The sequence below is a fragment of the Ceratotherium simum genome, chromosome 6, assembly GCF_057802395.1.
Source record: "Ceratotherium simum simum isolate JZ-2026a chromosome 6, ASM5780239v1, whole genome shotgun sequence".
Taxonomy (NCBI): Eukaryota; Metazoa; Chordata; class Mammalia; order Perissodactyla; family Rhinocerotidae; genus Ceratotherium; species Ceratotherium simum.
The window spans coordinates 54,430,024-54,455,864 of record NC_141905.1 but is presented as its reverse complement, the minus strand read 5'-3'; the positions used below and the strand labels follow the sequence as shown (position 1 = coordinate 54,455,864).

Below are 25,841 nucleotides of genomic sequence, written 5' to 3'. Positions count from 1 at the left end.
GAAAAAGTTCACATTTAAAGGAACCCATCACAAATCCTTTTAGAAAGGATAAAATTGTTATACTGAATGATCATCCCTTAATTTGATGGTGCTGTAAATGTGTATCTGCATAGGTTACATTTTCTTGAAGCAGGGTGCACTGGTGTGATGGTCCTGGAAATTAACTCGCTTTGAAAACATGCCATGGCTTGCCGGAGAGTGACAAACTCTGCCTATAGAGAAAAATTAGTTAGCTGGAAATAATGGACAAATCATTTTTTCTGACAGACGTGTCTGTAAACATAGCTCCCTTTTCTGAGAACAAGAAGCAGCGAAAATTTTTCCTCCATTCGTTCCTAAACAGTGACATGTTGTAGAGAATGGGGTTTACGGCCGAGTTGGCGAACGTGAAGGCCACCACCCAGAAGAAGACGGTCGGCCAGATGACCAGGTCTTGCTTGAAGTTCTGGATCAAGATGAGGAGGATGGTGATGATGATGGGGCTCCACATGATGAAGAAGGAGACCATGAGCAGGAAGAGGGTACGGAAGAGCCGGAAGTCCTGCCGGGACACGCGGATCTGGTGGCTCTCCGAGTAAGCCAGGCTCACTGTGAGCCTTTTCCTTGATGCCTTTGTGATCTGCAGGAACACAAAACAGAGCTGGAGCCATGTTTTACTGCAGATGTTAGGGTTTTTGATTTAGGAGGAGCAGAGGGCCCAGGAGTGGGAATCGGCCATCTCCACTACACTGGGGCTATTTGGCTTTGGAACTTTATGTGGAGAGAGGTCCTTTCTCAGAGGCCTGGCACTCTGCCTGTGATTAGGATGCACTGGAGAAATGGGGCACCTGGCTGGCCTCCTGAGAAATAAGGCAGAAAATCATCCATGTTGTAAACAGAGTTGATGAAGGGAAGTGAAAAGCTTTCAATGGATGGTGTAGAAGAGGGATGCATGAATAGAAGCACCTTGCTATGGTCTGAATGTGTCTCCCCAAATTCATATGTTGAAACCTAACCCCCAAGGTGGTGGTATTAGGAGGTGGCCCTTGGGAGGTGATTAGATCACAGGGATGAAGGCCTCATGAATGGGGTTAGTGCCTTTATGAAACAGGCCCAAGAGAGAGCTCCCTCGGCCCTTCCACCACGTGAAGACACAGCGAGGAGTCAGCAGTCTGCAGCCTGGAAGAGGGCTCTCACCAGAACCTGACCAGGCTGGTGCCTTGATCTTGGACTTCCAGCCTCCAGAACTGTCAGAAGTAAATTTCTATTGTTTATAAGCCACCCAGTCTGTGGTATTTTGTTATGGCAGTCTGAACAGAGTAAGACACACATTTTCCCTGTTATTTCTTTTTTTAAAAGAGGTAAGTAATCAATTGTATAAAAGGAACAAACTCAATATGATACTGAAGGAGATCAAATAAAAAATATAAGGCCTCTAGGCCCTGTCTCCTGCATTTCCACTCCCTAGAAGCGACCAAAGTGAATGGTTTCCTGTATGTCCTTCTGGAAATGCTTTTCCTCCATACATATGCCTGGCTATGGGATTGTAGGCATCTGCACTTTTGCTTTGTACACGAATGGGACCATGTTACACACTTCACTCTGAACCTTGCTTCTTTTTCACTTAGCAGTGTATCTTGGTGCTCATTCCATATCAGCCCCTCATTCTTCTTATCTTGTTAGTGATTCCATAGTGTGGCTGTACCACAATTTATCCAGGCCCCTACTGATGGGTATTTGATTTATTTAGCCTTTTGTCTGTGTGTGGGGGAGGTGGTATAGGTACTGGTTGAAATGGCAGAAGACATACTTGTCCCTCTCCTCTCCCCTCCAGGTTGTTGGGCAGGGAAGAAGGCAATGGGAGATGGCGTAAGGGTGTGGCCCGACCAGGCAGAAAGGGAGCACTGAACCCCAGCACTGGGTTCCTTTCCGTTCTTAGGGACAGTTGAAAATGGATCCTAATCTCACCATAGGCTCCTGAGTTGGGCGTTATGGAAGGTGGATGAGTGGAGGCTGTTCATTTGCTAGGACAGCTGCTGCCAGGTGTCAGTCCAAAAATGAAGCTGGGTCTGGGAAGGGCTCACCAATGCGTGGGGTCCAGGGTGGGGTGGTGCTGAATGATCCCCTAATCAGCAGGGTCTGTTGGCACCACCACGAGCTACATGGAGTCAGAGGCAATGACCAACAGAAGGGGACAGCCACCCTACATGGGCATCATGCAGTTCCTTGTCCATGAGGGAGATTGGGGCATGGACAGAGCAGTCCATCCTCCTCCCCCACCCACCCCACTCCCATCCTGCACTGTGGGGAGGGGGAAGCTTTAAATTGACCATGAGATTGATGGATTAAAATAAGCAGGTATGCCCCCAAAATGACGGGAAAGTTCTGGAATCAGACTTAGGTGTCATTAAAGTTTGCCCTTCCCAGTAAGACAGAGAAGCTGATCAGAGCAGTGCTGGTGACATATGTTGAGAAATCAAAACCATTTCATATTTATGCCCCCAGTTGAGAGGTGACGATCGGTGGGATAAACATCCTCATGCGTATCTTTGCTCACCTAGGTAAGCGTATCAATAAAATAAATTCCTAACAGTGGAAATGCTAAGACTTCTAATATTTTGTACTAATGAGCAGGGCCAACATTACAGCAGAGGGATTGTGGGCAAGGATGGCAACCTTGGTTACATGGGTTTAGAAGGGAGTTCTGGACTCTTCTTTTGGGAGACCTTGTTACTTCCAGGGTCTCCTGTCCAGTCTGTTCAGTTAGAGAGTCTTGCTTCAGCGTCAGTCAGAGAGGCTGGTTATTAGTTGGCAGTAGGCAGCCTTGGACATGGAAATGGCCCATCAACTGAAGCAGGCTGACCAGATTAAAATAAAGCCCTGCAGGGCCTCTCGTCCCACTGACCCACATAACAACAGTATGTTTGGAACATGCAAACGCTTCATAACATCTCAGAACCGCAGTGTTGGAGCAGAATGGGGCCCGTGCGTCACTCGAGCAGCACTTCTCAGACTTGACTGTGCCCATGAGACACACAGCATGATCTTATCTAAATGTCGATTCTGGTTCAGCAGGTCTGGAGTGGAGCTGAGATCCGGCATTTCTGACAAGCTCCTGTGTGCTGCTGCTGCTCTTGGTCCGAGGACCACACTTTGAGCAGCCAGGGCCTACTCCACCCCTTCCTTCCACAGGTGAAGAAATAGGCCTCCTGAGAGAGGGTTTAGTCAAGCTCCTTTGAAAACAGAAGCCTTGGAAGTGTTCCCTTCAGAGAGCCAAAACCCCATGAAAGCTGCGTCTGTGAAAGAGAAAGTGGAGCTGCCATTTAAGTGTATCTCCAGGCACAAGATGGTGGACACGTTGGGTGGGTCTGACCTCCGGGGCAGCTGGAAAGAGTCCAGTGCTCAGGTGCAGGCTGCCCTGGGGACACAAACAGTGTCCAGCCCTTCTGCCTGATTCTAATTGTCCTCTAGGCATAGCCAGAGGGCAGAAGGCCTGCTGTCCCCTACCCCTTGCTCAGCTTCAACGATGCCAAGAGGTTGGGGGTGGGTGAGGGACAAACTGGCGCACACCCACTCCAGGATGTGGTGGGACACTGTATCTGCTAGCCTGACAGGCTTCATTCTAGCCTGTGACCCCTGGCCCCAGGGAAGAGATCCAATTCAGAATGTCTTGGCCACATTTGCGGTCCTTGCTAATGCCCGTCTGCTGAGTCTGGTCCTGTGTCCTTCTGCTTCTCCTGCAGGAGCAGGCTGCTGGCCACAGTGGGTGCTTACACGTCTGGAGACTTGAATGGCCACAAATCTCATTGTTAGCGCTGTGCTGGCCTTCCTAGGCCCGTTCCCCTAAGATTCTTGAATCTCAAGAGAGGAAGCAATTCGAAGGCAATTAGCATCATTCACAATTTGGGCAAGTTTGACTCCAAGATCAGAATGGCTTAAAATAGGGCCGGCCCTGTGGCTTGGTGGTTAAGTGCGTGCGCTGCGATGCTGGCGGCCCGGGTTCGGATCCCGGGTGCGCATCGAGGCACCACTTCTCCGTTCATCCTGAGGCCGAGTCCCACATACAGCAACTAGAAGGATGTGCAGCTACGACACACAACTATCCACTGGGGCTTTGGGGGGAAAAAATAAAATAAATAAAATCTTTAAAAAAAAAAAGAATGGCTTAAAATATTCTCCTTAGAATACTTCTAACTAGCTAATTAAAGGATAGCCATTTAATTGTTTTATGACTAAATGCAATTTCTTGTTTGCTTCCAGGTAGTAGTTCAGGTCTACTACTTGATGGGGACGAGGGCCACAGACGCTAGGTGAACAGGCCCCATTCCCCCCGACCCACTCCCCAACAACAAGGGCAGTAGGAATCTGGATCCCTGAGCTTAATGGAGGCTACTGTGTGCCAGGCACTGTGCCACGCATTTGTTTTCTAAATTGTCACATTGAATCTTTACAACTACTCTTTGGATTTATACTGTTATTATTCCCACTTCAGAGATGAGGAAATTGAATCTCAGGAATTTGAATAACTTGTTAAAGTTCACTCCTTTATAATGATAAAGGGTCAAAGTTCCCATCTGTGGAAATCCAGCTCCGTTGAGCTAAAGATGAGCCACAGCATAAAAGGCTCCAACAGGGTTGCCATCCTCTTCAGCTCTCCCCTCCACTGCCTGCTCTGCAGGGTGGGTTGCTCGGGAGACACAGCCCGCCATCTCAGACCCATATGCTGGAGGTCACATGGGCACATCCAAGTCTGGAGGAGTAGAATCAAAGTTAGGTGAGAGCCGGTCAACCTGAGCCCCCCTTGGCCAATAGACCTGGGAGAGTCACAGTTGGGCAGGGGGGGAGTAGGGAGGCTGCAGGGAAATGACACCACCTCTGAGAAGGGGTGTCACTCTAGGCCTAAGTGCAACCTGGGGAGAACATACGGGGTGATTCCAAGCAGCATCATCCCTTGGGCTGTCCACATTACCCTGCCATAACAATGGAGTCCTAGGTACAGTGTCTTATGAATATTTTTTGAATGAGCGATGTTGATGGAAGGTCACATTTATTGAGCATATACCATTTGCCTGGCCTTGTACCTATCACTTTGTTTTTTTCTTTGCATTCTCCCAATCATGCTGTGACATTTGTACTTGATGATCCCCATTTTATAGATGAGGAAACTGAGGCTCAAAGAGTTGAGGAACCTGCCCAATAGAACCCAGCTAAGATGTTGCAGAGCTGAGTTCCCTACCTTGGCAGTCTGACTCCAGCCCATGCTCTTAATCTTCAGCTAGTTCCTTCCCACCCTCTGCTATCTCCATCAATGGAAATTCTTCTGCTTAGCCTTTAACTTCAAGGTCTAATGCCAGGAACTCTGAGAAGGCTTTCCGGTTCATCTCCCTCTTGGCATCCTGCAGCGCTTTGTTTCAGGGACTCACAAGGCCCTTGACATGTATACTATGTCTTGGATGTTGTTCTCACCTCTGACACCACCTCCACCTCCCCACCCCCCCTCACCGCCAGACTGCAGGCTCCCTGGGGACTGGGCAGCCCTGTGGCTTCTGTAACCGGGCTTCTAGCAAGTGCCTGACAATGACTCTGAGCAAACAGGGCTGATGCATGGGCCAAGTGAATCGTGGTTGGGTTTTGTTAACACCGACTGATGCTACCATTTCCTTCTGTCCACGGTTCCCACAGCTTTTAGGGAGTGAGAAGGAAAATGGTCCCATTATAATCAAATGTGGCTCCTCCCTGCTCCCTTCCCCACATTAGATGGCAAGACTCATCCATCAACTTTTATCCAGGGTTTCAAGTGTCCCTGGCATTGTGTAGAATGCTTCACGTGCTTTTAGATTAAATTAAATACTCAATTAACCTTTGCGGGTTAACTTTAATTCTAAAACAAGCCTATGGGATAGGTTCTGTCATTACCCCATTTTGGGGACCAGAGATGGAGGCTCTGAGAGGTGAAGTGACTTGCTCAAGGCCTAACGGTCAGGTGGGGGAGGCATGCCTCAGGGGAGGCACCCGAGTCTTCACCACTGGGGCACGCCACTACCGGGAGAGGGGACAGAGCTCCCAGGAACATGGTCCGGGGTCACCCGCATCAGAGTCACCTGGCGCTCGATAAAATGCAAATCTTGGGCCCACCTTTAGATACTCTGATTCTGTGGGTCTGAGTGGGGCCCAGAAATCTGCACTTTTTATCCACTCCCCAGGAGATTCTTGCTCACTGAAGTGTAAGAACCACTAATCCAGGACAACAGACTTGGAGTTTTCCCCCAGTCCTTGGAAGAGAGTCACTTTTTAAAGTCACCCTCTTTTTTTTTTCTAAGAGGTTTTTTAAAAATTATTTTGTGGAGGTCCTACTGGCTTATAACATTGTGTAAATTTCAGGTGTGCATTATTATACTTCAGTTTCTGTATAGACTGCGTCGTGTTCACCACCAACAGTCTAGTCTTTCGTAAAGTCGCTTTTTGAGACTCGTTGCCTTCACGCTCACGTGAGTGTCTGAAGGCCATGAGGGAATCTTCTCCCCACCTCACACCTCTTTGCCGAACCATGCCACCAGACCGTGGTGCTGACAGGTGGGTGCAGGGTGACACAGCTCGGGCCCCTAGGGGTTGGGTCTCCTTTGGGGGCTGCTTGGTCAATCAGCAACCTCCCGATTAGAATCATCAGACGATAGACTCCGTCTTTCCAGAAGGCCCACTCCCTCTCCACCGCCGGCAAGCAGGCCCCAAAGCTGGAGAATGAGGGTCAGGCGTGGAGCAAGGGCTGCGCGTTCACTCCCAAACACCTTCACGTTATGAAATGGTGTGAATGAAACAGACTCCATCTCTTGGTTAAGCGCTGAGATAGATGAGGGTTTTCCAACTTCAAGCCACATGCTCACTCTCTCATTCAACAAATATTTCTTGAGCCCTGACTGTATGTCCAGCACTCGTATAGGTGTTGGATATACAGCAAGAAACACAGCAGCCCTGCCCACCCTGCCCTTCCGTTCTACTGTGTATGTGGCAAGTGGGGAGGGGGAACAAGAAACATGCAAACTGTCACGAAGAGTGGAAGCATCTCATCTTGCCACGGCAATGGTTGCTGGGTGACAGTGTAAACTGAGCCCCAGCAGCCGGCATCGACAGCCTGCTCTACAGCCTGACCAAAGGCACTGGGGAGTGAGTGTCTGGGACACTATTACCCTGGGAAACTGTTGATGGGAAAAAGCCACTGAAGATGTGCAGCATGCCTGAGTCAGTAGGAAAGAGGGAGCAGGGAAGGCAGAAGTGGGGATAAAGCCACTGGCCTGAGCATATGAAGCCGCCTGGAAGGGAAGAGCCCGGGGGAGACCTGCTCTCAATCCCTGTCCAGGGCAGAACCAGCAGCCAGAGCCGGAACTTTAGAGCAGCATTTCCCAAAGGAGATTCCATGGAGCACCAGTCCAGAGAGATGGTTTTCCCCCCAGGGAAAAGGGGGTCTGCAGTCAGATTTAGCAATGGTGCCTACTCTGTTCCTGTGCTGGAGAGTCTCAAAGTACATTAGCATAATAAAGGCTCTGAGAAGTCCTGCAGCAAAGAAACCCATTTAACTTTGATTAACCCAGCATATCCCAAACTCACTTGATCATGGAACGCTTTCTAACATCTAATGTCTCATGGAGTTCTAGAGAGCCGTTTAGAGGAGACTCTGCTGTAGAGGAATAAAAGATCAGGTTTGCTTTGATTTGAAAGAGGCACTGCTCAGGCCTAGAGATGAAACCCGAGTTAGAGGCAATAGTGACAGGTGAGAGGTGGGGTTGGTGGAAAAGTGGTGGGTGGTGTAGTTATGACAATGTCCTATGGCTTTGAATGATTTGCTAATTGTGTCTCTAGGAATATAGCTAATTAACGTTGATGTTCAGTTGAGTTTACAGAGTTACGCTCTTGACAGAAAAAGCTTGGTAGAAAAGCTGGTTGAGTGTCTCTGAGTTATAAATATCTTCAGAGGGAGAGAGACGCAAGCTAGGAGGGTCTGCCCAGACACTCCATCCACCTGGCAGCTTACCTGTTTCCAAGTTACCAGCCTGGCAAACCCACAGGTGCAAAGTGAGGACAAATGTCATAGGGAAATGAGCAGCAGCCAGTTTTGCTAGTGGGATGGAAGGTAATTTGTTAAAAGTCTTATATTTGCAATATAAGATCTCTTAGATCTCTTTCATATTAAAGTCTGCTCAAAACATTATCATATTTGCACTCTCAGGTTCTGGTGTTAAACAATCCACTGGGCCCATTTGGCTCTAGAGAAAATTGAGGCCCACATTAGTTAAGTGACTTGCCTGAGGTCACACAGTAATAAAGCTTGGACTAGAATCTGGGTCCCGTGACTCTTTGCCCAGTGATTTTCCCACTGCCCAAAAGGAGAAGGTGCTGTTGGCCCTTTCCGTGTGATCCGAGGTTTGTGTCTTACTCACTCAGTGAATGGTTATTGAGCACCAACAATGAAGAAGCCAGGCTCTGTCCTAGGCATGGAGCTAGAGCAGTAAACAAAACTAAGTCCCTGCCCTCATGGAGCTTGCATTCTAGTGGGCAAGACAGATGATATACAACTAAATACACAGAAATGGACACATAGGGGTCATATGTGCTTTGAAGAGAAATAAATCAGGGTAAGGGACTAGAGAATGATGGGCTGTCTCTCTGGGGAAGAGCCCTTTGAGCAGAGACCTAAATGAAGTGGTGGAGTGCCCCATGCAGACATCCAAGAGATGGAGGAGAGGAAATGGCAGGTGCAAAGGTCCTGAGGCAGCAGCATGTTGACATGTGTAAGGAACAGCCCCAAAGCCAAGGTGGACAGGGGAGAGGGGAGAGGGGCAGGCAGGCGCTGGATCACACATGGCCTTAAGGTGAGGGCTTTGGATTTTTCTCCAGGTGTGAGGGAAGTGATGGGATCTAAATTCTATCTTTGACTCATCACTCAGTACTGTTTCAGAACTGAGTCATGATACCTATTCTGTTCCATCCAGGAGCTGTCCTGGGGTCTGCGATGAGAGAACCGAAGGCCGGCCATGGGTTATCTGCAAAGTGTCTGGAAAGCGATGAACTGCGGTTTAGAGGCAAATGGAGAAGAAGACACCTCCTCCAATTGTCAGGGCTCTTGGGGTATCCTGGAATGTGTCCAGGTGGGCCCTGGCCCGAGAAAAAGATGGAGGGGCTGGGAAAACTTTGCACAGAATCCTTTGCACTCAATCCTCCCTCAGCAGGCGGCTGAGCAGTGTGAGGTGTGAGTGAAAGGGGGCTGCCCAGACCCTCTGGCCTCTGAGGGACTCAGGCGTGGGACCGCCCAAGGGGAAGAGGGCAAACGCCGCCGCCCGCGTTGACCAACCCCGCTCTCTTGTCAGTTCCTCGTTCCTGCCATGCTCCACGTCTGGGCTCTGCTGTTTATTATCTCAAAAATCTCGGCGGTACCTTTTCCCAGCATGTTGTGAGAGAAGGGTTAGAGGAACAGCCTTGCCTAACAGGTAACAACACATGTCATTTATTCACCCCCTGCTACGGGCAGGCATGGCACTCTAGTTCCACCAGCAGCGTCTCTTACATGTCTCACAACAATCTCACACTGTTGGAGTTATGGTTTTGCAGATGAGGGAACTGAGGTTCAGAGAAGGTAAGTAACTTGCCGAAGGCCACACAGCAAGAAAGTGGCAGATCCAGGACTCAAAGCCAGACTATTAAAATACCCCTTTCATGTCTCTGCGTCTGTCTTTCATGGCCCTTTGCTCTTCTCTCTTTTATCCCTTGTTCATCTCTTACATTTGTGTAGCATTTAACAGCTTGCAAAATGTTTGCACACTAACTCTCAGCATCATCCACCTTTGTTTCAGGGTTTCACTGCATTAAATAGCAGTGCTGTTGTCTGTCTCCCCCTCCCCTTTCTTGTGTTATAGCTCCTTCTAGATAGAGAATGTGATGTGCTCACTCTTGACCAATCTCCACTCCCCACCAACATTTTGCAAGAGCAGATTCTTAACAAATGTCTGAAGAATTAGTGTTGGGACTCTGGGGACAGACTGCCTGGGTTTAGATCCTGCTACTGCTGCTTATGGGCTGTGTGACCTTGGACAAGTTACTTAACCTCTCTGTGCCTTGGTTTCCTCACCTGTAATTCTTTTGAGGATTAAATGAGTTAAGTTCCTGACACATTTTAAATGGTACACAAGTATTGGCTAAATAATTTTTAAAAATGCATTCTATATTTGTCTTCCCTTTTCCCTCAGTTATTTTTACATAATGATAACAGCTAACACTTACATAGCATTTACACATGCCCGGCCCCCATTGCAAGCACGTTACAGACCTCAACTCCAGGCCTGACTCTTACCCTTGCACAAGCCCTAAGTGGGGCATCACTTAAGGGGATCACAGGACAACTGGTGGGGAAGAGGCTATGGAATAACATGAGGGCTATCTCCACGGGCCCAGGGATTAGCAGACCCGGGTGGAGGTTGGCCTGGCTTTGCGTTCTGAGCGTCTAAGAAGGTTACAGGTCCTCAGGTACAAAGAAAGGACCATTCAAGTGGCCAGACAGCGAGCAGGACCCACAGGGCCCCACTTCAATATATTTGTTTGCCAGATGACCCATAATATGCTATAAAACCAAGATTCAACAACTGTAAACCTCCGAGAGGACTCAGAGGTTTTGCATTAAACCTAAAATGAGCGTGAACACATGTCCACACTGTTTGCCTGGGCCAGCGCCGTGCATGTAACAGGGCTGCCTCAAGAGGCAGGACGCAGGCTGGCGGGTCTTCTTTCTGTCGCTGTACCCACTCGCTTCGAAGGTAGAGATCATTTCCTGTTGCAGCACACTTCTGAAAGGCGCATCCCCTGGGAGTGGGGGGCAGCAATTGGAAGGTAGCAGGAGGGGCTTCTGGAATGTTCTATTTCTCTTTCTGTTTCTGGGAGCTGCTTTTGGGAGTGTGGTCGGTTTGTGAGCTGTGCATGTACGCTGGGTGTGCTTTCCTGTAGGTACATTATACTTCAATAAAAAGGTTTTAAAAGTGCACATTCTCTATCACTACATTGCTGTTCGTGATGAGGAAACAATGGACACAACCCAAAGGCCCATAAAATAAATTGTGTCACATTTGTATGACGGAAGACCATGAAGCCACTAAAAATAATGAGACAGCAATACAGGAACTGGTATGGAAAGATGTTACGATATAGTGTTAACCAGAAAAAAGAAAGTTATGGAGCAGACAGTATTATCTCAAATCTGAAAAACAAAACAAAACAAACATGGGCTTGATGCATGGTGAATAGTCGATATTTGACCATTTTATATGATTCATCATATATATGACACATATATATGTATACACACACACATACATATACACACAGCATAAAAGTATTTTGTATATATGTGTATATATATAAATTTACAAGAAAAATAACCTGAAAAAATGTACTTTTGAATTGTTAACAATGGGAGTAGAGATGACTTTTAGTTTCTGTGTTATACACTTTTATATGTCTTTATTTTGATCAGCAAAAAAATAATAATAACAATCATGGGCCAGCCCCAGTGGCCTGGTTAAGTTCGGCGTGCTCCACTTTGATGGCCTGGGTTTGGTTCCTGGGCAGAGACCTACACCACTCGTTAGTGGCCATGCTGTGGCAGTGGCTCTCACACAAAAAGAGGAAGATTGGCAACAGATGTTAGCTCAGGGTGAATCTTCCTCAGCAAAAAAAAAAAAAAAAAAGCTCTATAAAAAAATAATAATAATCACAAAGATGTAACCTTTTTTTAAAATACTAAACTCTCCTTCCTCAGTGTTGCAGAGGGGTTGGTCAGGGCCGTAACCAGGATTGGACTGGCGTGAAGCCTAAGGTAACTTCTGACAGGAAATGCTAAGCTTCCACCTGAAACACCTCAAGCTTGAGCGACGTTCAGCCATAACGCCTGAAGCAAACATACCTGTAAAATTTTGGAGTAACTGATCACAATGAGCAGTCCTGGCACCAGGAAGTTCAAAGTAACAAATGACACATCCCAGGAGATCTCTCCGGCAATGCTGGGCCACACCAGTGTGCAAATTGAAATTTCCTAGTTACAAAAGGAAGAGAACATCATTTAAATTCTGGCTTCTCATCTGGCCTTCAGCTCAGTCCCCGTTAGGGGTGACCTGGCCCTGTTATACAACTGGTATGACGAGAAATCCCAGAACCCCTTCCACAGCCCACACAGCCCCACTTACAAATCATTTGCCTCTGACTCTCAGAATAACCCTAATTATCATTCCCATTCTCCAGGGGAGGCAACTGGGCCTCAGGGTCACAGGCTGGTAAGAGCTAGAGTCAGTTCCCAGGTGTGATTCCAGGGCCAGTGTTCTGTCCACTTCCTGACATTGAGCTGCAAAGAGCCTTTCAGCCTTCTCTTTCAAGTCCTTCATTTTACAGGCAAAAAACCTGACCCCTGAAAGTTTATGTTGACTGGAAGTGACAAGCTCCAAACAAGCATAGAAAAACAGGAACGAGGTTTCAGTGCAGTCACTATGTACACTGACGGCAACAGGGGCTATGTTCAGGTGTTAAGTGTTCATTTGGGGGATGTTTAAACATCTAAAATGTGTCACGTGGCATCGAAGAAGGCCATGGTTTACTCCAAGACAATACCGGCGCCAGACTCAGGAACTCTGTCTTCCTGTGCCTCTCCTCCAGAGCAGCACACTACACAGCCCCAAAGCCGAGGCGCAACCACAATTCTCCATCAGCTCAAGATGGAAAACCACTGGAATGTGGCAGAAGAGCATGAAGGTTTGGGACCCTGCTGCTATCACTGTGTTGTGTTGAATTCAAATGTCTGACACTAACTACAAACCCCAAAACACATGGAGACCTTATTAGATAGTTACTAAGAGCTGCTGCAACAATTTCCTTCCAATGAATAAATCAGTCAGTGAAAAGAGACATACCTACCTATCTAGCTAGCTAGCTCTCTCTCCTCCCAAACACAAATTTCCCATGGCTGCTTGACTATGGGAACAAAACTATTTAGAAAACAAGCTGCCCTAAACGCTTCCAGAGACATGTAGAACAGAATTTTTTTTTTTTGGTGAGGAAGATTAGACCTAAGCTAACATCTGTTGCCAGTCCTCCTCTTTTTTGCTGAGGAAGATTGGCCCTGGGCTAACATCCATGCCCATCTTCCTCTACTTTATATGGGATGCTGCCACAGCATGGCTTGATGAGCGGTGTGTAGGTCTGCTCCCAGGATCTGCACCTGCGAACCCCGGGCCACCAAAGTGGAAGGCACAAATTTAACCACTACACCACCGGGTCAGCCCCATAGAACAGATTTTTAAGAGAGCATTCTGTGTAAAAAGACCACATTATTGATTTTTGGTGGACAAGGCATCTTAACCAATGTCCAGAAGTAGTGTTATCATCCATAGCACCATTCATTCATTCAACCAATATTTATTGAATGCTATACAGGCAAAGGCAAAGAATTTTTATTATTTCCCAGTATGTATCATACTTGAGTGGCTAAACTCAAAATACAGTCAAATAGTCACTTCTTTTCCTATTCAGTATCAGCAGAAAATAGTAACATCTACTAGTCACTGACCATTTATTCTGGGCCAGGAAGCACTTACATATATTATCTCATTGAATGTTCATCACAACCTTGTTGAAATGCATATTATTATTTTTCCCATTAGACAGAGGAGAAAACTAAGGCTTAGAAACATCTTCCTAAAACAATAGTCTACAAAACTAAAGGTGTAGTGCTTTTTAGTCATACAATATTTTCCCCTAAGAGCTAAGTGGTGATAAAGGATATCCAGGGACCTACCAAGAAAACTCTAAGGCAAGTCCAGCAGGGGAGATTGCTTTAATTATATTTGTACCTTGACAAGGGGGGTGAGAATGTTGCTTCCTTTTCCTATTTTGTTTAGATGGCTCACGAATGTACTGGACGTTCCAAAAACTTGTTTCTCCATCCCCATCCCCACTATCTACAACTAACAGGAGAAAGCTAATGAGATCTTTCTACATTTTAGTGATTGGAAAGAAACGTGTGTCTCTCAAGGATCTTCTGAATATTGGCACGTTGACGATGGTGCAGTGACCATGGCTCTTTAGATAATCCATGTAGCCTTCACTTGTACTCAGACCTCTGCCCACCATGGACCCCTCATTCCAGTACACTGGTGGGCAACACAGACAGGCAGATATATTGAAGCAGCAATCAGAAGAAACAGATTCCAGCCCTGAACATGACTTGGTCTCTAATTCCTATACTTGTGATGGGAAAACGTACAGGGAGGGCAGAAAAACAGATGACCCCAGAACCATTTCTTAAACCCCCAAGATGCCCCAACTCTTTCCAAAAGCCTTCTCCAGAATGTCTGCCAAAATCTCTCCAGGATTAACAAGATTTTGCGGAAGACTGTGTAACGATACAGCAAGATGTTCTCCCTACATTAGGGGCAAAAATGTAGATCCCTAAACAATATGCCTATATTAGCCCAGTGTTGTTGAAGAAAATGCATAGGTGTGAATGAACAGATACACACCTATGCATACACCCACACAGCCACACCCACACCCACACACATATGCATAGAGAAAATGAAAGGATACACCCCAGATAATTAACAGTGTCTGTTTCTAGGTGGGACTCAAGTTATTTTCACTCTTTTGGCTTATCTGAATTTTCTAAATTTTCCATAATGTGCCTATATTACTTTTATAAAAGCGAAAAAATGGCAGTTAATTTTTAAAAGAAATGATGAGCAAACATGAAACATAGATTACCATGATAGTTTAGCAAATCTAACCGGCTATTTTTTCAACAAAGACAATGAACCCGTCCCAGGAAGCCTCCCAAATTCCATGACTGATGAAGACACTCTCTCACCTTTTGCCTTGTGGCAATCACTCTAGGCACAGAATGTGATAAGGAAGTAAGATAAGAACTCTGCACAGCACCCCTACACACAAACTAAGAGACAGTGTGGTTGGCCTGTGTGGACTAAATGACTGATTTATATGCTCTTTAGAAAGCTTTATATGGTATCATTGGTTAAATGCAGTGTTTATTCTCATTAAAAAATAAAAAAGCAGGCACCAGGCCCACAGTCAGAGATCTAACGTGGTGTTATGATTTTGTTTCTGTGGGAAAATCCATTTGACTTAAGTCATTTTGATTCAAGGTTTTCTCACCCAGGCTGTGACTTGTAGAGGGGCTTGGCAATGAGTCAAATCTGGAAGGTGGGGGCATGAGTGTTATAATATTCTCTGTACTTTTTCTGCACATTTGAAGTGTTCCCTGATTTTTTTGTATGTGTGTGAGGAAGATCAGCCCTGAGCTAACATCCATGCCAATCCTCCCCTTTTTGCTGAGGAAGACTGGCCCTGAGCTAACATTCGTGCAGATTTTCCTCCACTTTATATGGGACTTCACCACAGCATGGCCCGACAAATGGTGGCTGAGCTACTGTGAGGGCCCAGTGAGGATGGGCAAGGCTGGTCCCTGCCGTCAAGGAGGCTACGGTGCACTCAGAGGGAGAGAAGCACTAGGAAACTTCAATACAGAGCAGCGAGCTGGAAGTGCCCAGAGAGCTACAGGTGACAGAGAGAGTGGAGGAAAGCTGCATCCAGGTGAGGTTGTGTCAGCTGGAAGGATGGGGCTTCACCGAGGGGCATGGAGAGGCCAGAGCTCAGAGTCAGGACCAGAAGGGATTAAGGCGGGAGGCCACGTACAATGGCATTAAGTATGGTTAAGTGTGACTTGTATCCCCATCCCAACCTCCACCTCTCCCTGGCAATCTTATCCATTTCCATGGCTTCTTTTTGCAGATGCTGCTGCAATTTACTCCGTCCAGCCCAGTCTTCTCCTGAAACCCAGACTCACCCCACTGCCCTGAGGACATCTCTGCAGGATGCCTCACAGGCATGGCAAACCTCCAATGTCTCACCCCCAAAAGCTTCCACCTCCTGTGTCACCGACTCGGGGCATGGAGCCGCCATTCCCCAAACTGCCAGAAACCCGAGTACTGGCCTTCTGCCTTCTTCCTCCCTCTCCACTCAGAGGGAACCTCTAAGTTCTGCCTAAATAGCTATCCAACCCATCCATGTATCTCATTCTCACTGACCCGCCCCCTTCCAGACAAGGCCAAGTCTCAAGTCATAAGTCCAAACTCCCTAAAGGAGGGTACCTGGCCCTTCTCCAGTTGGGCCCTGCCAATCCTTCCAGCACCATCTCTTGCCAACACGTGGGCCATTTCCTCTGCCTGTAATGTCCCTCCAGTCCCCCGCGACCTTGCCTGGCTAACTGCCTCTCATCTTCACACTCAGCTGAGATATCACTCATTCTTTCCTAAGAAGACGCCTGTGGCCGGGGACATCTACCTATAGGCACTGCTCAAATGCTGACCCCTCCCTGTACTGGCTGCCATATTTGCAAATGCCTCCTGATTCCAGCTGTTTCCTGTCAGCTTCTCTAATGATTCTTCCTGGAGTACCCCTGGGGACCCCTTTGTAAATCGTTCTCCCTGTCCCACTTCTTCAAACAAAACGGAAGACTTCAAGGTCATCTTAAGGAACTGGGAATCCTAGTTGGATATCTCCTCTCCTATCAGCTTCCCAACAGAAAATACCAATGCAAGAGATGGACTTACTTTCTTATAAGTATCCTCTAATATTAACAAAGGCAAACAAACCGTGTTTGTCTCTTCACCCAATCTACACTCAGTAGAGACACAATGGCATCACTGGCCTGGTATTAAATCAGGGTAGAGTGGAGCAGGGGGACCAGGTGCTCCCAAGGAAGTGTGAACTCATGGGAGATGTCACCAGAAGGAATGGACATACCTGGACTAAATTCTGGTTCCATCCTTTGCCTCCTCTGTGACTTTAGGCATTTCCTCCCTTGAAAAATAAACATAAGAATGCCTATTGTGGGGTTACTGTGGGGACCGAATTGTGCCAGGGTCTGGGACCATCTGCTCAGTAAATGGACCTTCTTGAAGAGAAGGACAATGTCTTGGTCATGTGACTCATGTGGGGGCAGGGGGGAGGGGTGCTTGGTAAATGTTTGCGGAATGAATGGGCAGCACATTCTGGCCAGGGTGGACAGTCCTCTCCACCTGCCAGTGAAGGTAACCGCCTTGGCAGGGCCACTGCACACACGGGCAGGAATTCCCTTGGAACAGGCCGAGCTGACCTGGCTGAGATGTCTAAGTTGTCAGGCTGTGTCCACCCTTTACAATGGTAGTCTATTATTTTACAACAATCAGAAGAGTTACACTGTTTAAAGAATGTTTAAAATGTTTATAATCAAAGATAAGGAAACTAATAAAAGCTGGCAATTCTTGAGTGCTTAACTGTGTATGTGCCAGGTGTTGGCCCATTTACTGAACATTAGTCCCCATGACAATCCTATAAAGTTAATGTTGTTACCTTGCCCATTCCACAAACAAGGAAAGGGAGGTATAGCGAGGTGATACCATCTGCCTCTGTCACAGAGCTCATAAATGGCAGAGATGGGATTTAAACTCAGAAAGTTTGATTCCAAAGCCTACACTCCTAATAACAAATGATCTAGCATTTTCTAGCTTGTCTATCATTTCATCCTCCCATCAGGGAAGTTTTAGAGAGTCTGGTCACCCTGGACTGCTGGGCACACACTGCCCACATGGACAATGGTAATCATTTTCCTGTTTGGCGGGGGAATGGGCTCAGATAAGCAGAAAGCTGTGAGAGACACAGTTGCCCTGGCTAGCGATCCTTGAGGGGAGGGAGCCAGCATGAGCTTGGGGTTAGTTAGTTCTCTGAGCCAGTGGTTTAGGTAGGAAAATGTCCCCCATCCAAAACCTCCATATTTAGTGTCCCAGTGGGAGGGGGCAGGCAGAATCTACAGCCAGGACTCGGGGAGTAAAGGATTGAGAAAACAAGCCTCTGCTAATTTTAAATGTGAGACTCAGTTCAGTCTAGACCGGATCCTCCTCTGTCTCTTTCTTTAAATGGCTGCACTCCCCGCTTTTTTTTTCTTCCTCATTTCTCCCTCTTTTCAACTTACTTCTCCAACCCCCGAGTCTTAGTTTGTTCACCTATAAAATGTTTCCTACATGCTCAGGTTACAGCTCTTGAGGAACCAGGGACTTTTTCTGTTTGTTGGTTTACTGGCAGGTATGTGGAGGGTGGAGTGGGAGGCAGGGGGCCAGGTAGGGGGAAAGACAGGATGATGGACCGCTGGAAAGGGCTGGCTCAGTTTTTCACTACAACGTCCCTCTCTCCAACTCTACTAATTTCAACGAATAGATCCTGTAGCCAAGTCACCTGGCACCCCATCTTCAGAGGTGCTCTGCAGACCCATTCTCTCAGTGGCTTTGCCCAAATCCTTCTCCAAAGGCTCTTAAGACCAAGGAAGTGTTTCTGCATTAAAACAATGTGTGTGTGCCCGGCCCCAACGGGGACTGAGAGAAGGCCACCACAACACAGATTTCCACAGAAGCATCTCGCAGAACAACTCTGGTCATTCCAGAAGCGCTGTAGAGGGCTCCAACCACACACAGAGGCCCTCACGGGGGTAAAATACAGAGGGGTGAGACACGAAGTTCTCCCATGTGTGCAAAGGCCTTCTCACTCAAACTACCGCCTGTGTCCATGTCAGCAAGCACTTTTAGTTTGGGCTTTTGGCAGGGAGGTGACAAGAGCCTCATTTTTCAGCATGCTTTGCCAGTTACGTGGGAGTGTCCTTAAAACCATTGTAAAAGGAAGAGGCACAAGATACACGTCTGGAAACATAAGACATCTTTAAGACATATTGTATTTGATCTTCAATTCCCTGAGTGTCATTTTTTCTGTAAGAAAAGAAATGGGGAGAAACCCCTCAAGTTCTGTGAAAAATGCAGAAACATTGTATCTCAATGAGAGAATAACTTAAGAAATCAAAAGACTGATGGTAGAACCCCAGCCCCCAGCCGATCCCATTGGTCTGGGGTGAGGCCTGGTCTTCCACTTATTTTAGAAGCATCTATGTGACCCACCTCGATTTTCAGGTGTATCCAAGCTGAGGAGAGCAGGCCTGCCCACTAAGCTAGGGTCCTTGGTCTGCCTGTGCCAAGAACACCCCGCCAGCTCAGCTCAGCTAATCCTGGCTTTCCTGGCCCCCACTTGAGGGGACATAGCACAGGCTTACACATTCTTTGATCGAGCGCCACAGGCCTGACACAGTCCCTGCCTTCTAGTCATTCAAGGCCTTAAAACAAAACAAACAAACCAAAACCTCACAATGTATCTCACACAAGCAATAAACTATTAGGAAAGAGACTTTCAAGTTTGACTTGTGTTAAAAAGAAAAAAGATACTGCTTACACAGGATACAGACTTCTCCCCACACCACCCCTCAACAAAAGGCCTGTGTGAGAGACTGGTCTGGGGAAACCCCCAGAGAAGCCCACCTCTGGGTCCAGGCTCAGTGTCTCACCCAGGGTGGCCTCCCCTCCTTGGACTATGTTCACCTCCACAACTAGAAGCCTTCCCCCAGGTGACCTCTCATTCCCCACTGCCTCCCTACCCTCCTACCCTCTTCTGGTCACTGCACAGGCCTCTCTTTGGGACTGTGGTTTGTGCCAGGCTTGCTCAGGTAGCCCCACACCCCGTCCTAGAGGCAGGGTTGAGCTCGCCAGTCCCGGGGCCGGAAAACCAGCGACCTCCATAAGGAAAGGGAGGGGTGGAGAACCGCACCTCTGGCAGCCACTGGAGGCGGGTGGGGGGGCAGAGGAACGAGGACTCGCGCCTTCCCCTAGGGGGCACAGACCTAAGTCTTTTCCCTCCCAGCCCCACCCCCCGCCAGGCGCAGAGGATCTAACACACCGGGATGACAGCCAGAACCGCCGGCCACTGTCCTCCACCCCGGCCTGAGCCTGGGTCCCGTGTCCCGGGGTGAATCTCGGCTCGCAAAACCTGCAGTCGTGCAGTAGGGCAGCAGTGAGAACTACGCCCGCGATTCTGGACCGCGAGACTCGAGAAGACCGCAGCCAGTGTCCGGAACTGTCCGCAGAACCTTTTTTAGATGGTAACCCCCCCACCCCCATCATCCTAATGACAACTGTGGGCGCGCTGCCCGGAATGAAGCTTATCGGTCCAGCCTCTGGGATCTGCGAAACATTCTGGGCTCTCGGGATACTCTGAAGCCACCCATCAGGCAAGCTTCCCAGGGTAAGATCCCGTGGTCTAGTCTAATCCTTCCGTCTCACAGTTGGAAAAAATGAGGCTCCGGGAGGGGAAGTCACAAACCCCCTAGAGGCAGCATCGGGTCTGGGGTCTCTAGGTCTCCAATGCCCTTTCTCCGCGGCCCACCCACACGCACCTGTCTGCCGGTTCTCAAAGACGGACCCTTCCCCAGGTCGCGCTGAGTCTGCTGAGCATGATCTCACCTCCTCCTCGCACTAAGGGTGAGATACCCTGAGAAGGTTATTCCTCTTTATACCTCATTTTCCTCACCTGTAAAGTAGGTGTGAGAGTAAGAGTACTGTAGCACCCAGCAAGAAAGCAGAATCCAAGAAAATGCCAGTAGCCATTCCGGATCCCCGAAGTTCCGTCCGGCTGGCTGTTAAGCCCCCTGTGATTTCACTAACCTCGCAGTTGTCCAAGTATTAGTAGGAATTTGGGGGACTCCTCTTACAACGTTTTGGAGGGCGTTACATCGCAGGGTTGTAGAGAAATTTAAGAGATAAAACTTCACAGCGCCGGGCACAGTGACACAACGATTAAGCGCAACAAACGGCCTATTACTGTTTTGCTGTTATTTGTTAATCATCTTATTACCCAGGTCACCGCTTCCGTCGGATCCGGCCTGCCAGCCCGCCCCGGACACCTGCCCGGCGCGCGCACGGCCCGGCCTCACCTGCTCGGCGCCGGGGAGCCGCTGCGGGATGACGTGGAAGAAGATGCAGAGGGGCAGCGCGGCGAGCGCCGAGTAGACCCAGATGAACGTGAGCAGCCCGGCCCGCGCCCGCCGCCCCGGGCCCCGCACGCCGCGCTGCAGGCGCGCGATGCACACCATGCGCTCCAGGCTGACGGCTGCCAGCGTGAGCATGGTAACGCTGCCGCTCAGGCTCATCATGTAGAAGAGCAGGTGGCAGGCGACCGGGCCCAGCAGCCAGGCCTCGGTCCAGCGCACGGCCAGCACCGGTGGGATGGCGCTGGTGAAGAGCAAGTCCGCGCAGAAAAGGTTGATCACAAGGCAGACAGTGGTGCCACGGCGCCGTCGGCGCACCACCAGCACCAAAGCGCACACATTGGCCAGCAGCGACACGACAAAGATGAGCGCCAGCACGACGGTCTCCAGGGTGCTCAGCACCAGCCGGTGGTCCCCCTTGATGTCAGAGAAGAAGGGGAAGCGGGTGCGGTTGGACCGCTCTAGGCTTCGAGGGGGCCCGGTGCCCGCCGCCTGCGTGCACTCAAGGGACATGCCCGGCGCCCGGCGGCCCGCAGCCGTCTGCGAGCGCGCTCATCTGGGAGGTGACTGTGCGCCAAGGCGGGGAAAGAGGGAGAGAGGCAGTTGCGACATCTCCCCTCTGGCCACCTCCCGCCTGAGGAGCGCTGGGCGTTGCGAGCTGAGCCTGGGGCGCGCGGGAACGAGGAAGTGCCAGCGCCCGGCGGCGCCGGCTGGATACACCCCGGCTGGGCAGGAGGCGGCAGTCTAGGCAGAGGCCTCACGCCCTTGGCAGGTTTCCGAGCGCCCTAGGGGCCGGACACCCACCTAGTGAACCCCACCCCACCCCCAAGCCCCCGCGAGGCCTCCCCAGCCGCCTTCACCCTCCAGTGGCACTCGGTGTGTAAAGCCCTAAATCCACCAATTTAGCTAAAATTGATTTAGAAGTGTCAGAGCGGGACTTTGGAGATCATTTTGGCACGTGCTGGTTCAAGCTTCACCAAAGAAGCCCCATGGGTCTGGGAGTAGATCCCAAAGCACCTCACAGTGGTCCCAGGTCTTTTATATATTTATTTTTTTGTGTGAGGAAGATTAGCCCTGAGCTAACATCCGTGCCTGTCGTCCTCTATATGGGACGCCGCCACAGCATGGCTTAACAAACGGTGCGTTGGTGCACGCCGGGGATCCGAACCTGCGAAGACCCGAGCCACTGAAGCGGAGTGCCAGCACTTAACCACTGTGCCACCGGCCAGCCCCCCACGTCTTTTATTTTTTGAGGGAAGAGGGAATCATTTGTTTTATCATTGCTGTCACATATGACTTTGGGTGGATTATTTCATCTCTCCGTGCCCTACTTTTTTCCATCTATAAAATGGGATTAATAGTATCTCATTGGGTAATTGTGAAGATCATGTAATGAGATTAACACTTGGCACACAGTAATTGCTCGTGAAATGGCATCAATTATTAGTTACTATAATTAAAATGCATGTAAATTTTGCATTCTGAGCAACGATATAAAACACTTTCATGTAAAAAGAGTGGGGCCCCCCAAAATCTTGAATAAACTTGATACCCCAGGTATACAGACACTCCAGGGCTTTCAAGTGCACACACAGGCTGTGAACGTGCCTCAGGCACCCCAGTTTGAGAAGCACTGGACAATCCAATCCCCTTACAGATGAGGAAACTGAGTTACAGCAAGAAGTGACTTGTCCAAGGTAGCCCCTGGTTAGTAATAAAAGCCAAATCTCTTGCCCCTGCCCCACACATTTCCGCTGTCTAGTCTTCTGCCATAGTAAATTAGGCTGTTAGAGAATGAGGGGTGCTTGTGGCCCTAGACCCAGTGACCACTTCCCTGGCCAGCCACCCTCTCACCACCCACGCCCTCACCCTCTCTCCCCTTTGCCATACTACAAAGGGCTGGTAGCCCTCTCCCAGTGACCCATTCCGTCTTGTAATTGTCTTTGTGTATTTATTAAGGATCTGGTGCACCAGCCTGAGGTGTTCTCCAGGGAGGGGGTGCATTTGCCTGTCTGCTTATCATTGTGTCATGTGGGGCTGAGTTGACAATGTGATCTCTGCCTGAAGGGCAGATTGCAGAGACGTCAATGGGAGATGTTCATCTTGAACCTTGACTAAATTCAAGTTGTAAAACAGAGCCAGTTTGCTTCCTGACACAGTTGAAAAAGGGCAAGAGATTGAAATAAAGGGAACTCAGATGGGCTTTGGCAACTGTCTGATCAGGGTCAGGGTGTATTAGTTTTTGAGTGAGGGAAGGGAGAGCTGTGTGTATGTGTGTGACAGAGAGGGAGAGGGCTGGAGAGGGAGAGGAGGAGGGAGAGAGAGGATTCCATTTTCATGGGCTGATGTGCCGTGGGGACAGGAAGAGGTTTCCCCAGAGTGGACGACCAGCGTGGGGTCTCTGGGCTAGAAGGCCTCCTCCATCATTACCCTCCAGAGTTCTCCCCATGGCAAAATGGTGAGTGCAGAGGTTCCCCAACTTTCTCCTTTCACATCACCTTCAGGGTACTCCTAGGCCAAAAGAAGTATCTATCCGCTCCATTTATTAGGCAGCTAGGTCCAAATGACTTAATAAGAATTTATGTCCTAACAATTTAGTAGCCACCTGGGAAAACAATAAACATGAATTGAAAAATAAATTTTTTGTTTCCTTCTTTAGTAACCATAAGGACTTCCTAATGGGATGGGCGCACCTGCTGAGTCCTAAAAAACTGGGAATCTGATTGGGCCTGCCACTCTCATTTCCTTCTCCACCTGGATTTTCGTGTATCTGCTTCTTATCACAGTAACCCCTGAAAACCCAGCTTTGTAAATGGGTTTAATGTTGACACTGTGAATGACCCAGAGCTAGTGGTTTGTGTGGAGTCCGATGGATGTTGACTGGCACTGTGTCTTCCTGGGCACGCAAGCACATGTGGGCACAGTGGTCAAGAACACGGGCTTGGAAACTCGCCTACCAGGATCAGCATCCTGACTGTACAACTCACCATGTGACCTTGGACAAGTTACTTTAGCTTCTAGTGTTACAGTCTTCCCATATGTAAAAAGGGCATAATACTAGTACCGATCTCACAGGGTTTTGGGGGGATTAAATGAAGTTCCTCAGGTAAAGCACTTAGCACGACAGTCATCCACTGGACACTGGGTCAGGCTCTGTGCTCAACACTATATCTGGACTGGAGGACTGACCACACATGCCTGTTTGCTGAGACAGTCTCAGGTTGTGAAGTTATTATTAGAACCCTCTTTCCCTCTCAAATCGCCCTGGTTTGGAGGATAAATGATGTGGTCAGCCTACCTTTATGTTGATTAACTCATTCAGTGCTCCGACAAATCGCAAGCCCTGGGATTTGAACTAAACGGTCTGACTCCGGGGCCCTTGCTGTTAACCACTAGAGTGGTGCTTCTTACCTTGGGGAGATTTTACACACACACACGCACACACACACACACACACACAACCACAGAGACATTTGGTAATGTCTGGATACATTATTGGTTGTCACAACTGGGGGGTTGCTACTGGCATCCAGTGGGTAGGGGAGAGGTAGGAAGAGTAGGCCGCCGCTGAGCATCCTGCAATGCACAGGACGGCCCCACAACAAAGAACCCTCCAGCCCAAAATGCCAATAGAGCTGAGGCTGAGACACCCTGTACTAGAGGCTATGCCCTCTTGGGGCCTCACCAGACTTTACCTCTTACTGTTGATTTCCGTTGTGAAGTCTCAGTTAGTGGCAAAAGCCAGAAATATTATTTTCCTGGTAGGGTTTTCACCGCAAACTCTGTAACCCCTTTAACCAACCACGGTGAGGCTCAGCGTCGTGCTCTGGCCCCAGGGTGCGCAGCTGTGGAATCCTCTGGGTCAACGGGGCCGGGTGCAGAGTCATAAGGGTGGACAGACCTCACATGTCCCTCGGAGACAAGATGGCAGGAAACCAGTGGCTGAGCCCTCGTTGTGAGAGTTGTATTTATTGCTCGCAGTCATTAATTACTATTATTATCAAGCTCCTTCGCCTCTTCCACTCTTAGATAAAATGGTAGAAATGGAGACACGGATCCACCAAATGTAAATACGGACAGTCTAGTTTCTGAGCTAAAGGGAAGGCCACCTTGAGGGATGACTTCTGTGCCTGTTTATTTTATATTTTTAACCAAACAGGAGGAGAACTTTTTCTGTGTGTGGTTTTCTTCATTTTCCTCTGGAAAAGTTTTATAAAGTTTGTATGAAAATGTTTACTGGCCCATTGCGTCCTCTCCAAACCTCTCTGTGAGCAGCTATCTATCATCTATCTATTTACCTATCTATCTATATCTACTGGGTTTGAGACATAAGTCCTTGCAGAGATCAGAGTATCTCCTTGCAAAATTCGGATCTATTCTAGAGCAGAATGCAAAGGGTGCTTACCCCTGTGTAAAGATTTAAAGGCTCCCTCCTGCCTCTGTACCTCTGCTCCTTCCATCTTGTCAAGGCGGGTCCCTACCAGACCCCAGACCCAATTCCCTGAGTGTTCTCAGCTGAGGAACCACCTTGGCCAGGTCAGTGGGGTGAAGGGAGGGTCACTCTGTGCTCTGAGATAGGATCCTCATGCTCTTTCTTCAAGGAAGCCCAAGAGTTTCCAAGTAGACAAGGATTGAACAGCATTCTAGCACTTACAAAGTGGGAAGGCGCGGGAGAACAGGCCATACCTGGGAAAGGGAAAGTGCTCTATGCCTTCAGGCCTGTAATCACCCTACTGTCCAAATCATACCCATCAGCCATAAGAAAGAAGTCCAAGTAGAAACTGGAAAATGAAAAAGCTAAACCCAAGTGGGACAAGTGATCACTTGCCACCTGGTTGTAAAGTATTTGCATACTAGGGGCCCAGGGCAAGTATCTTAAAATGAGGCCTGGTGGCCCGGCCACACCTAGCACATGCAATGCTTT

The 25,841-nt window shown here is 48.7% G+C and overlaps 1 protein-coding gene across 1 annotated transcript; it reads right to left on the bottom strand.

Moving 5' to 3' along the window:
- On the bottom strand, nucleotides 1-21,430 carry FFAR4 (free fatty acid receptor 4). Its single transcript, XM_004427842.3, has 3 exons — nucleotides 20,864-21,430; nucleotides 11,921-12,049; nucleotides 1-619 (listed from the first exon to the last, which is right to left on the bottom strand). Exons 1-3 carry the CDS (start codon nucleotides 21,428-21,430, stop codon nucleotides 230-232), a joined length of 1,086 nt encoding a protein of 361 aa, XP_004427899.1. The 3' UTR covers nucleotides 1-229.
- Nucleotides 21,431-25,841: the final 4,411 nt, after the last annotated feature.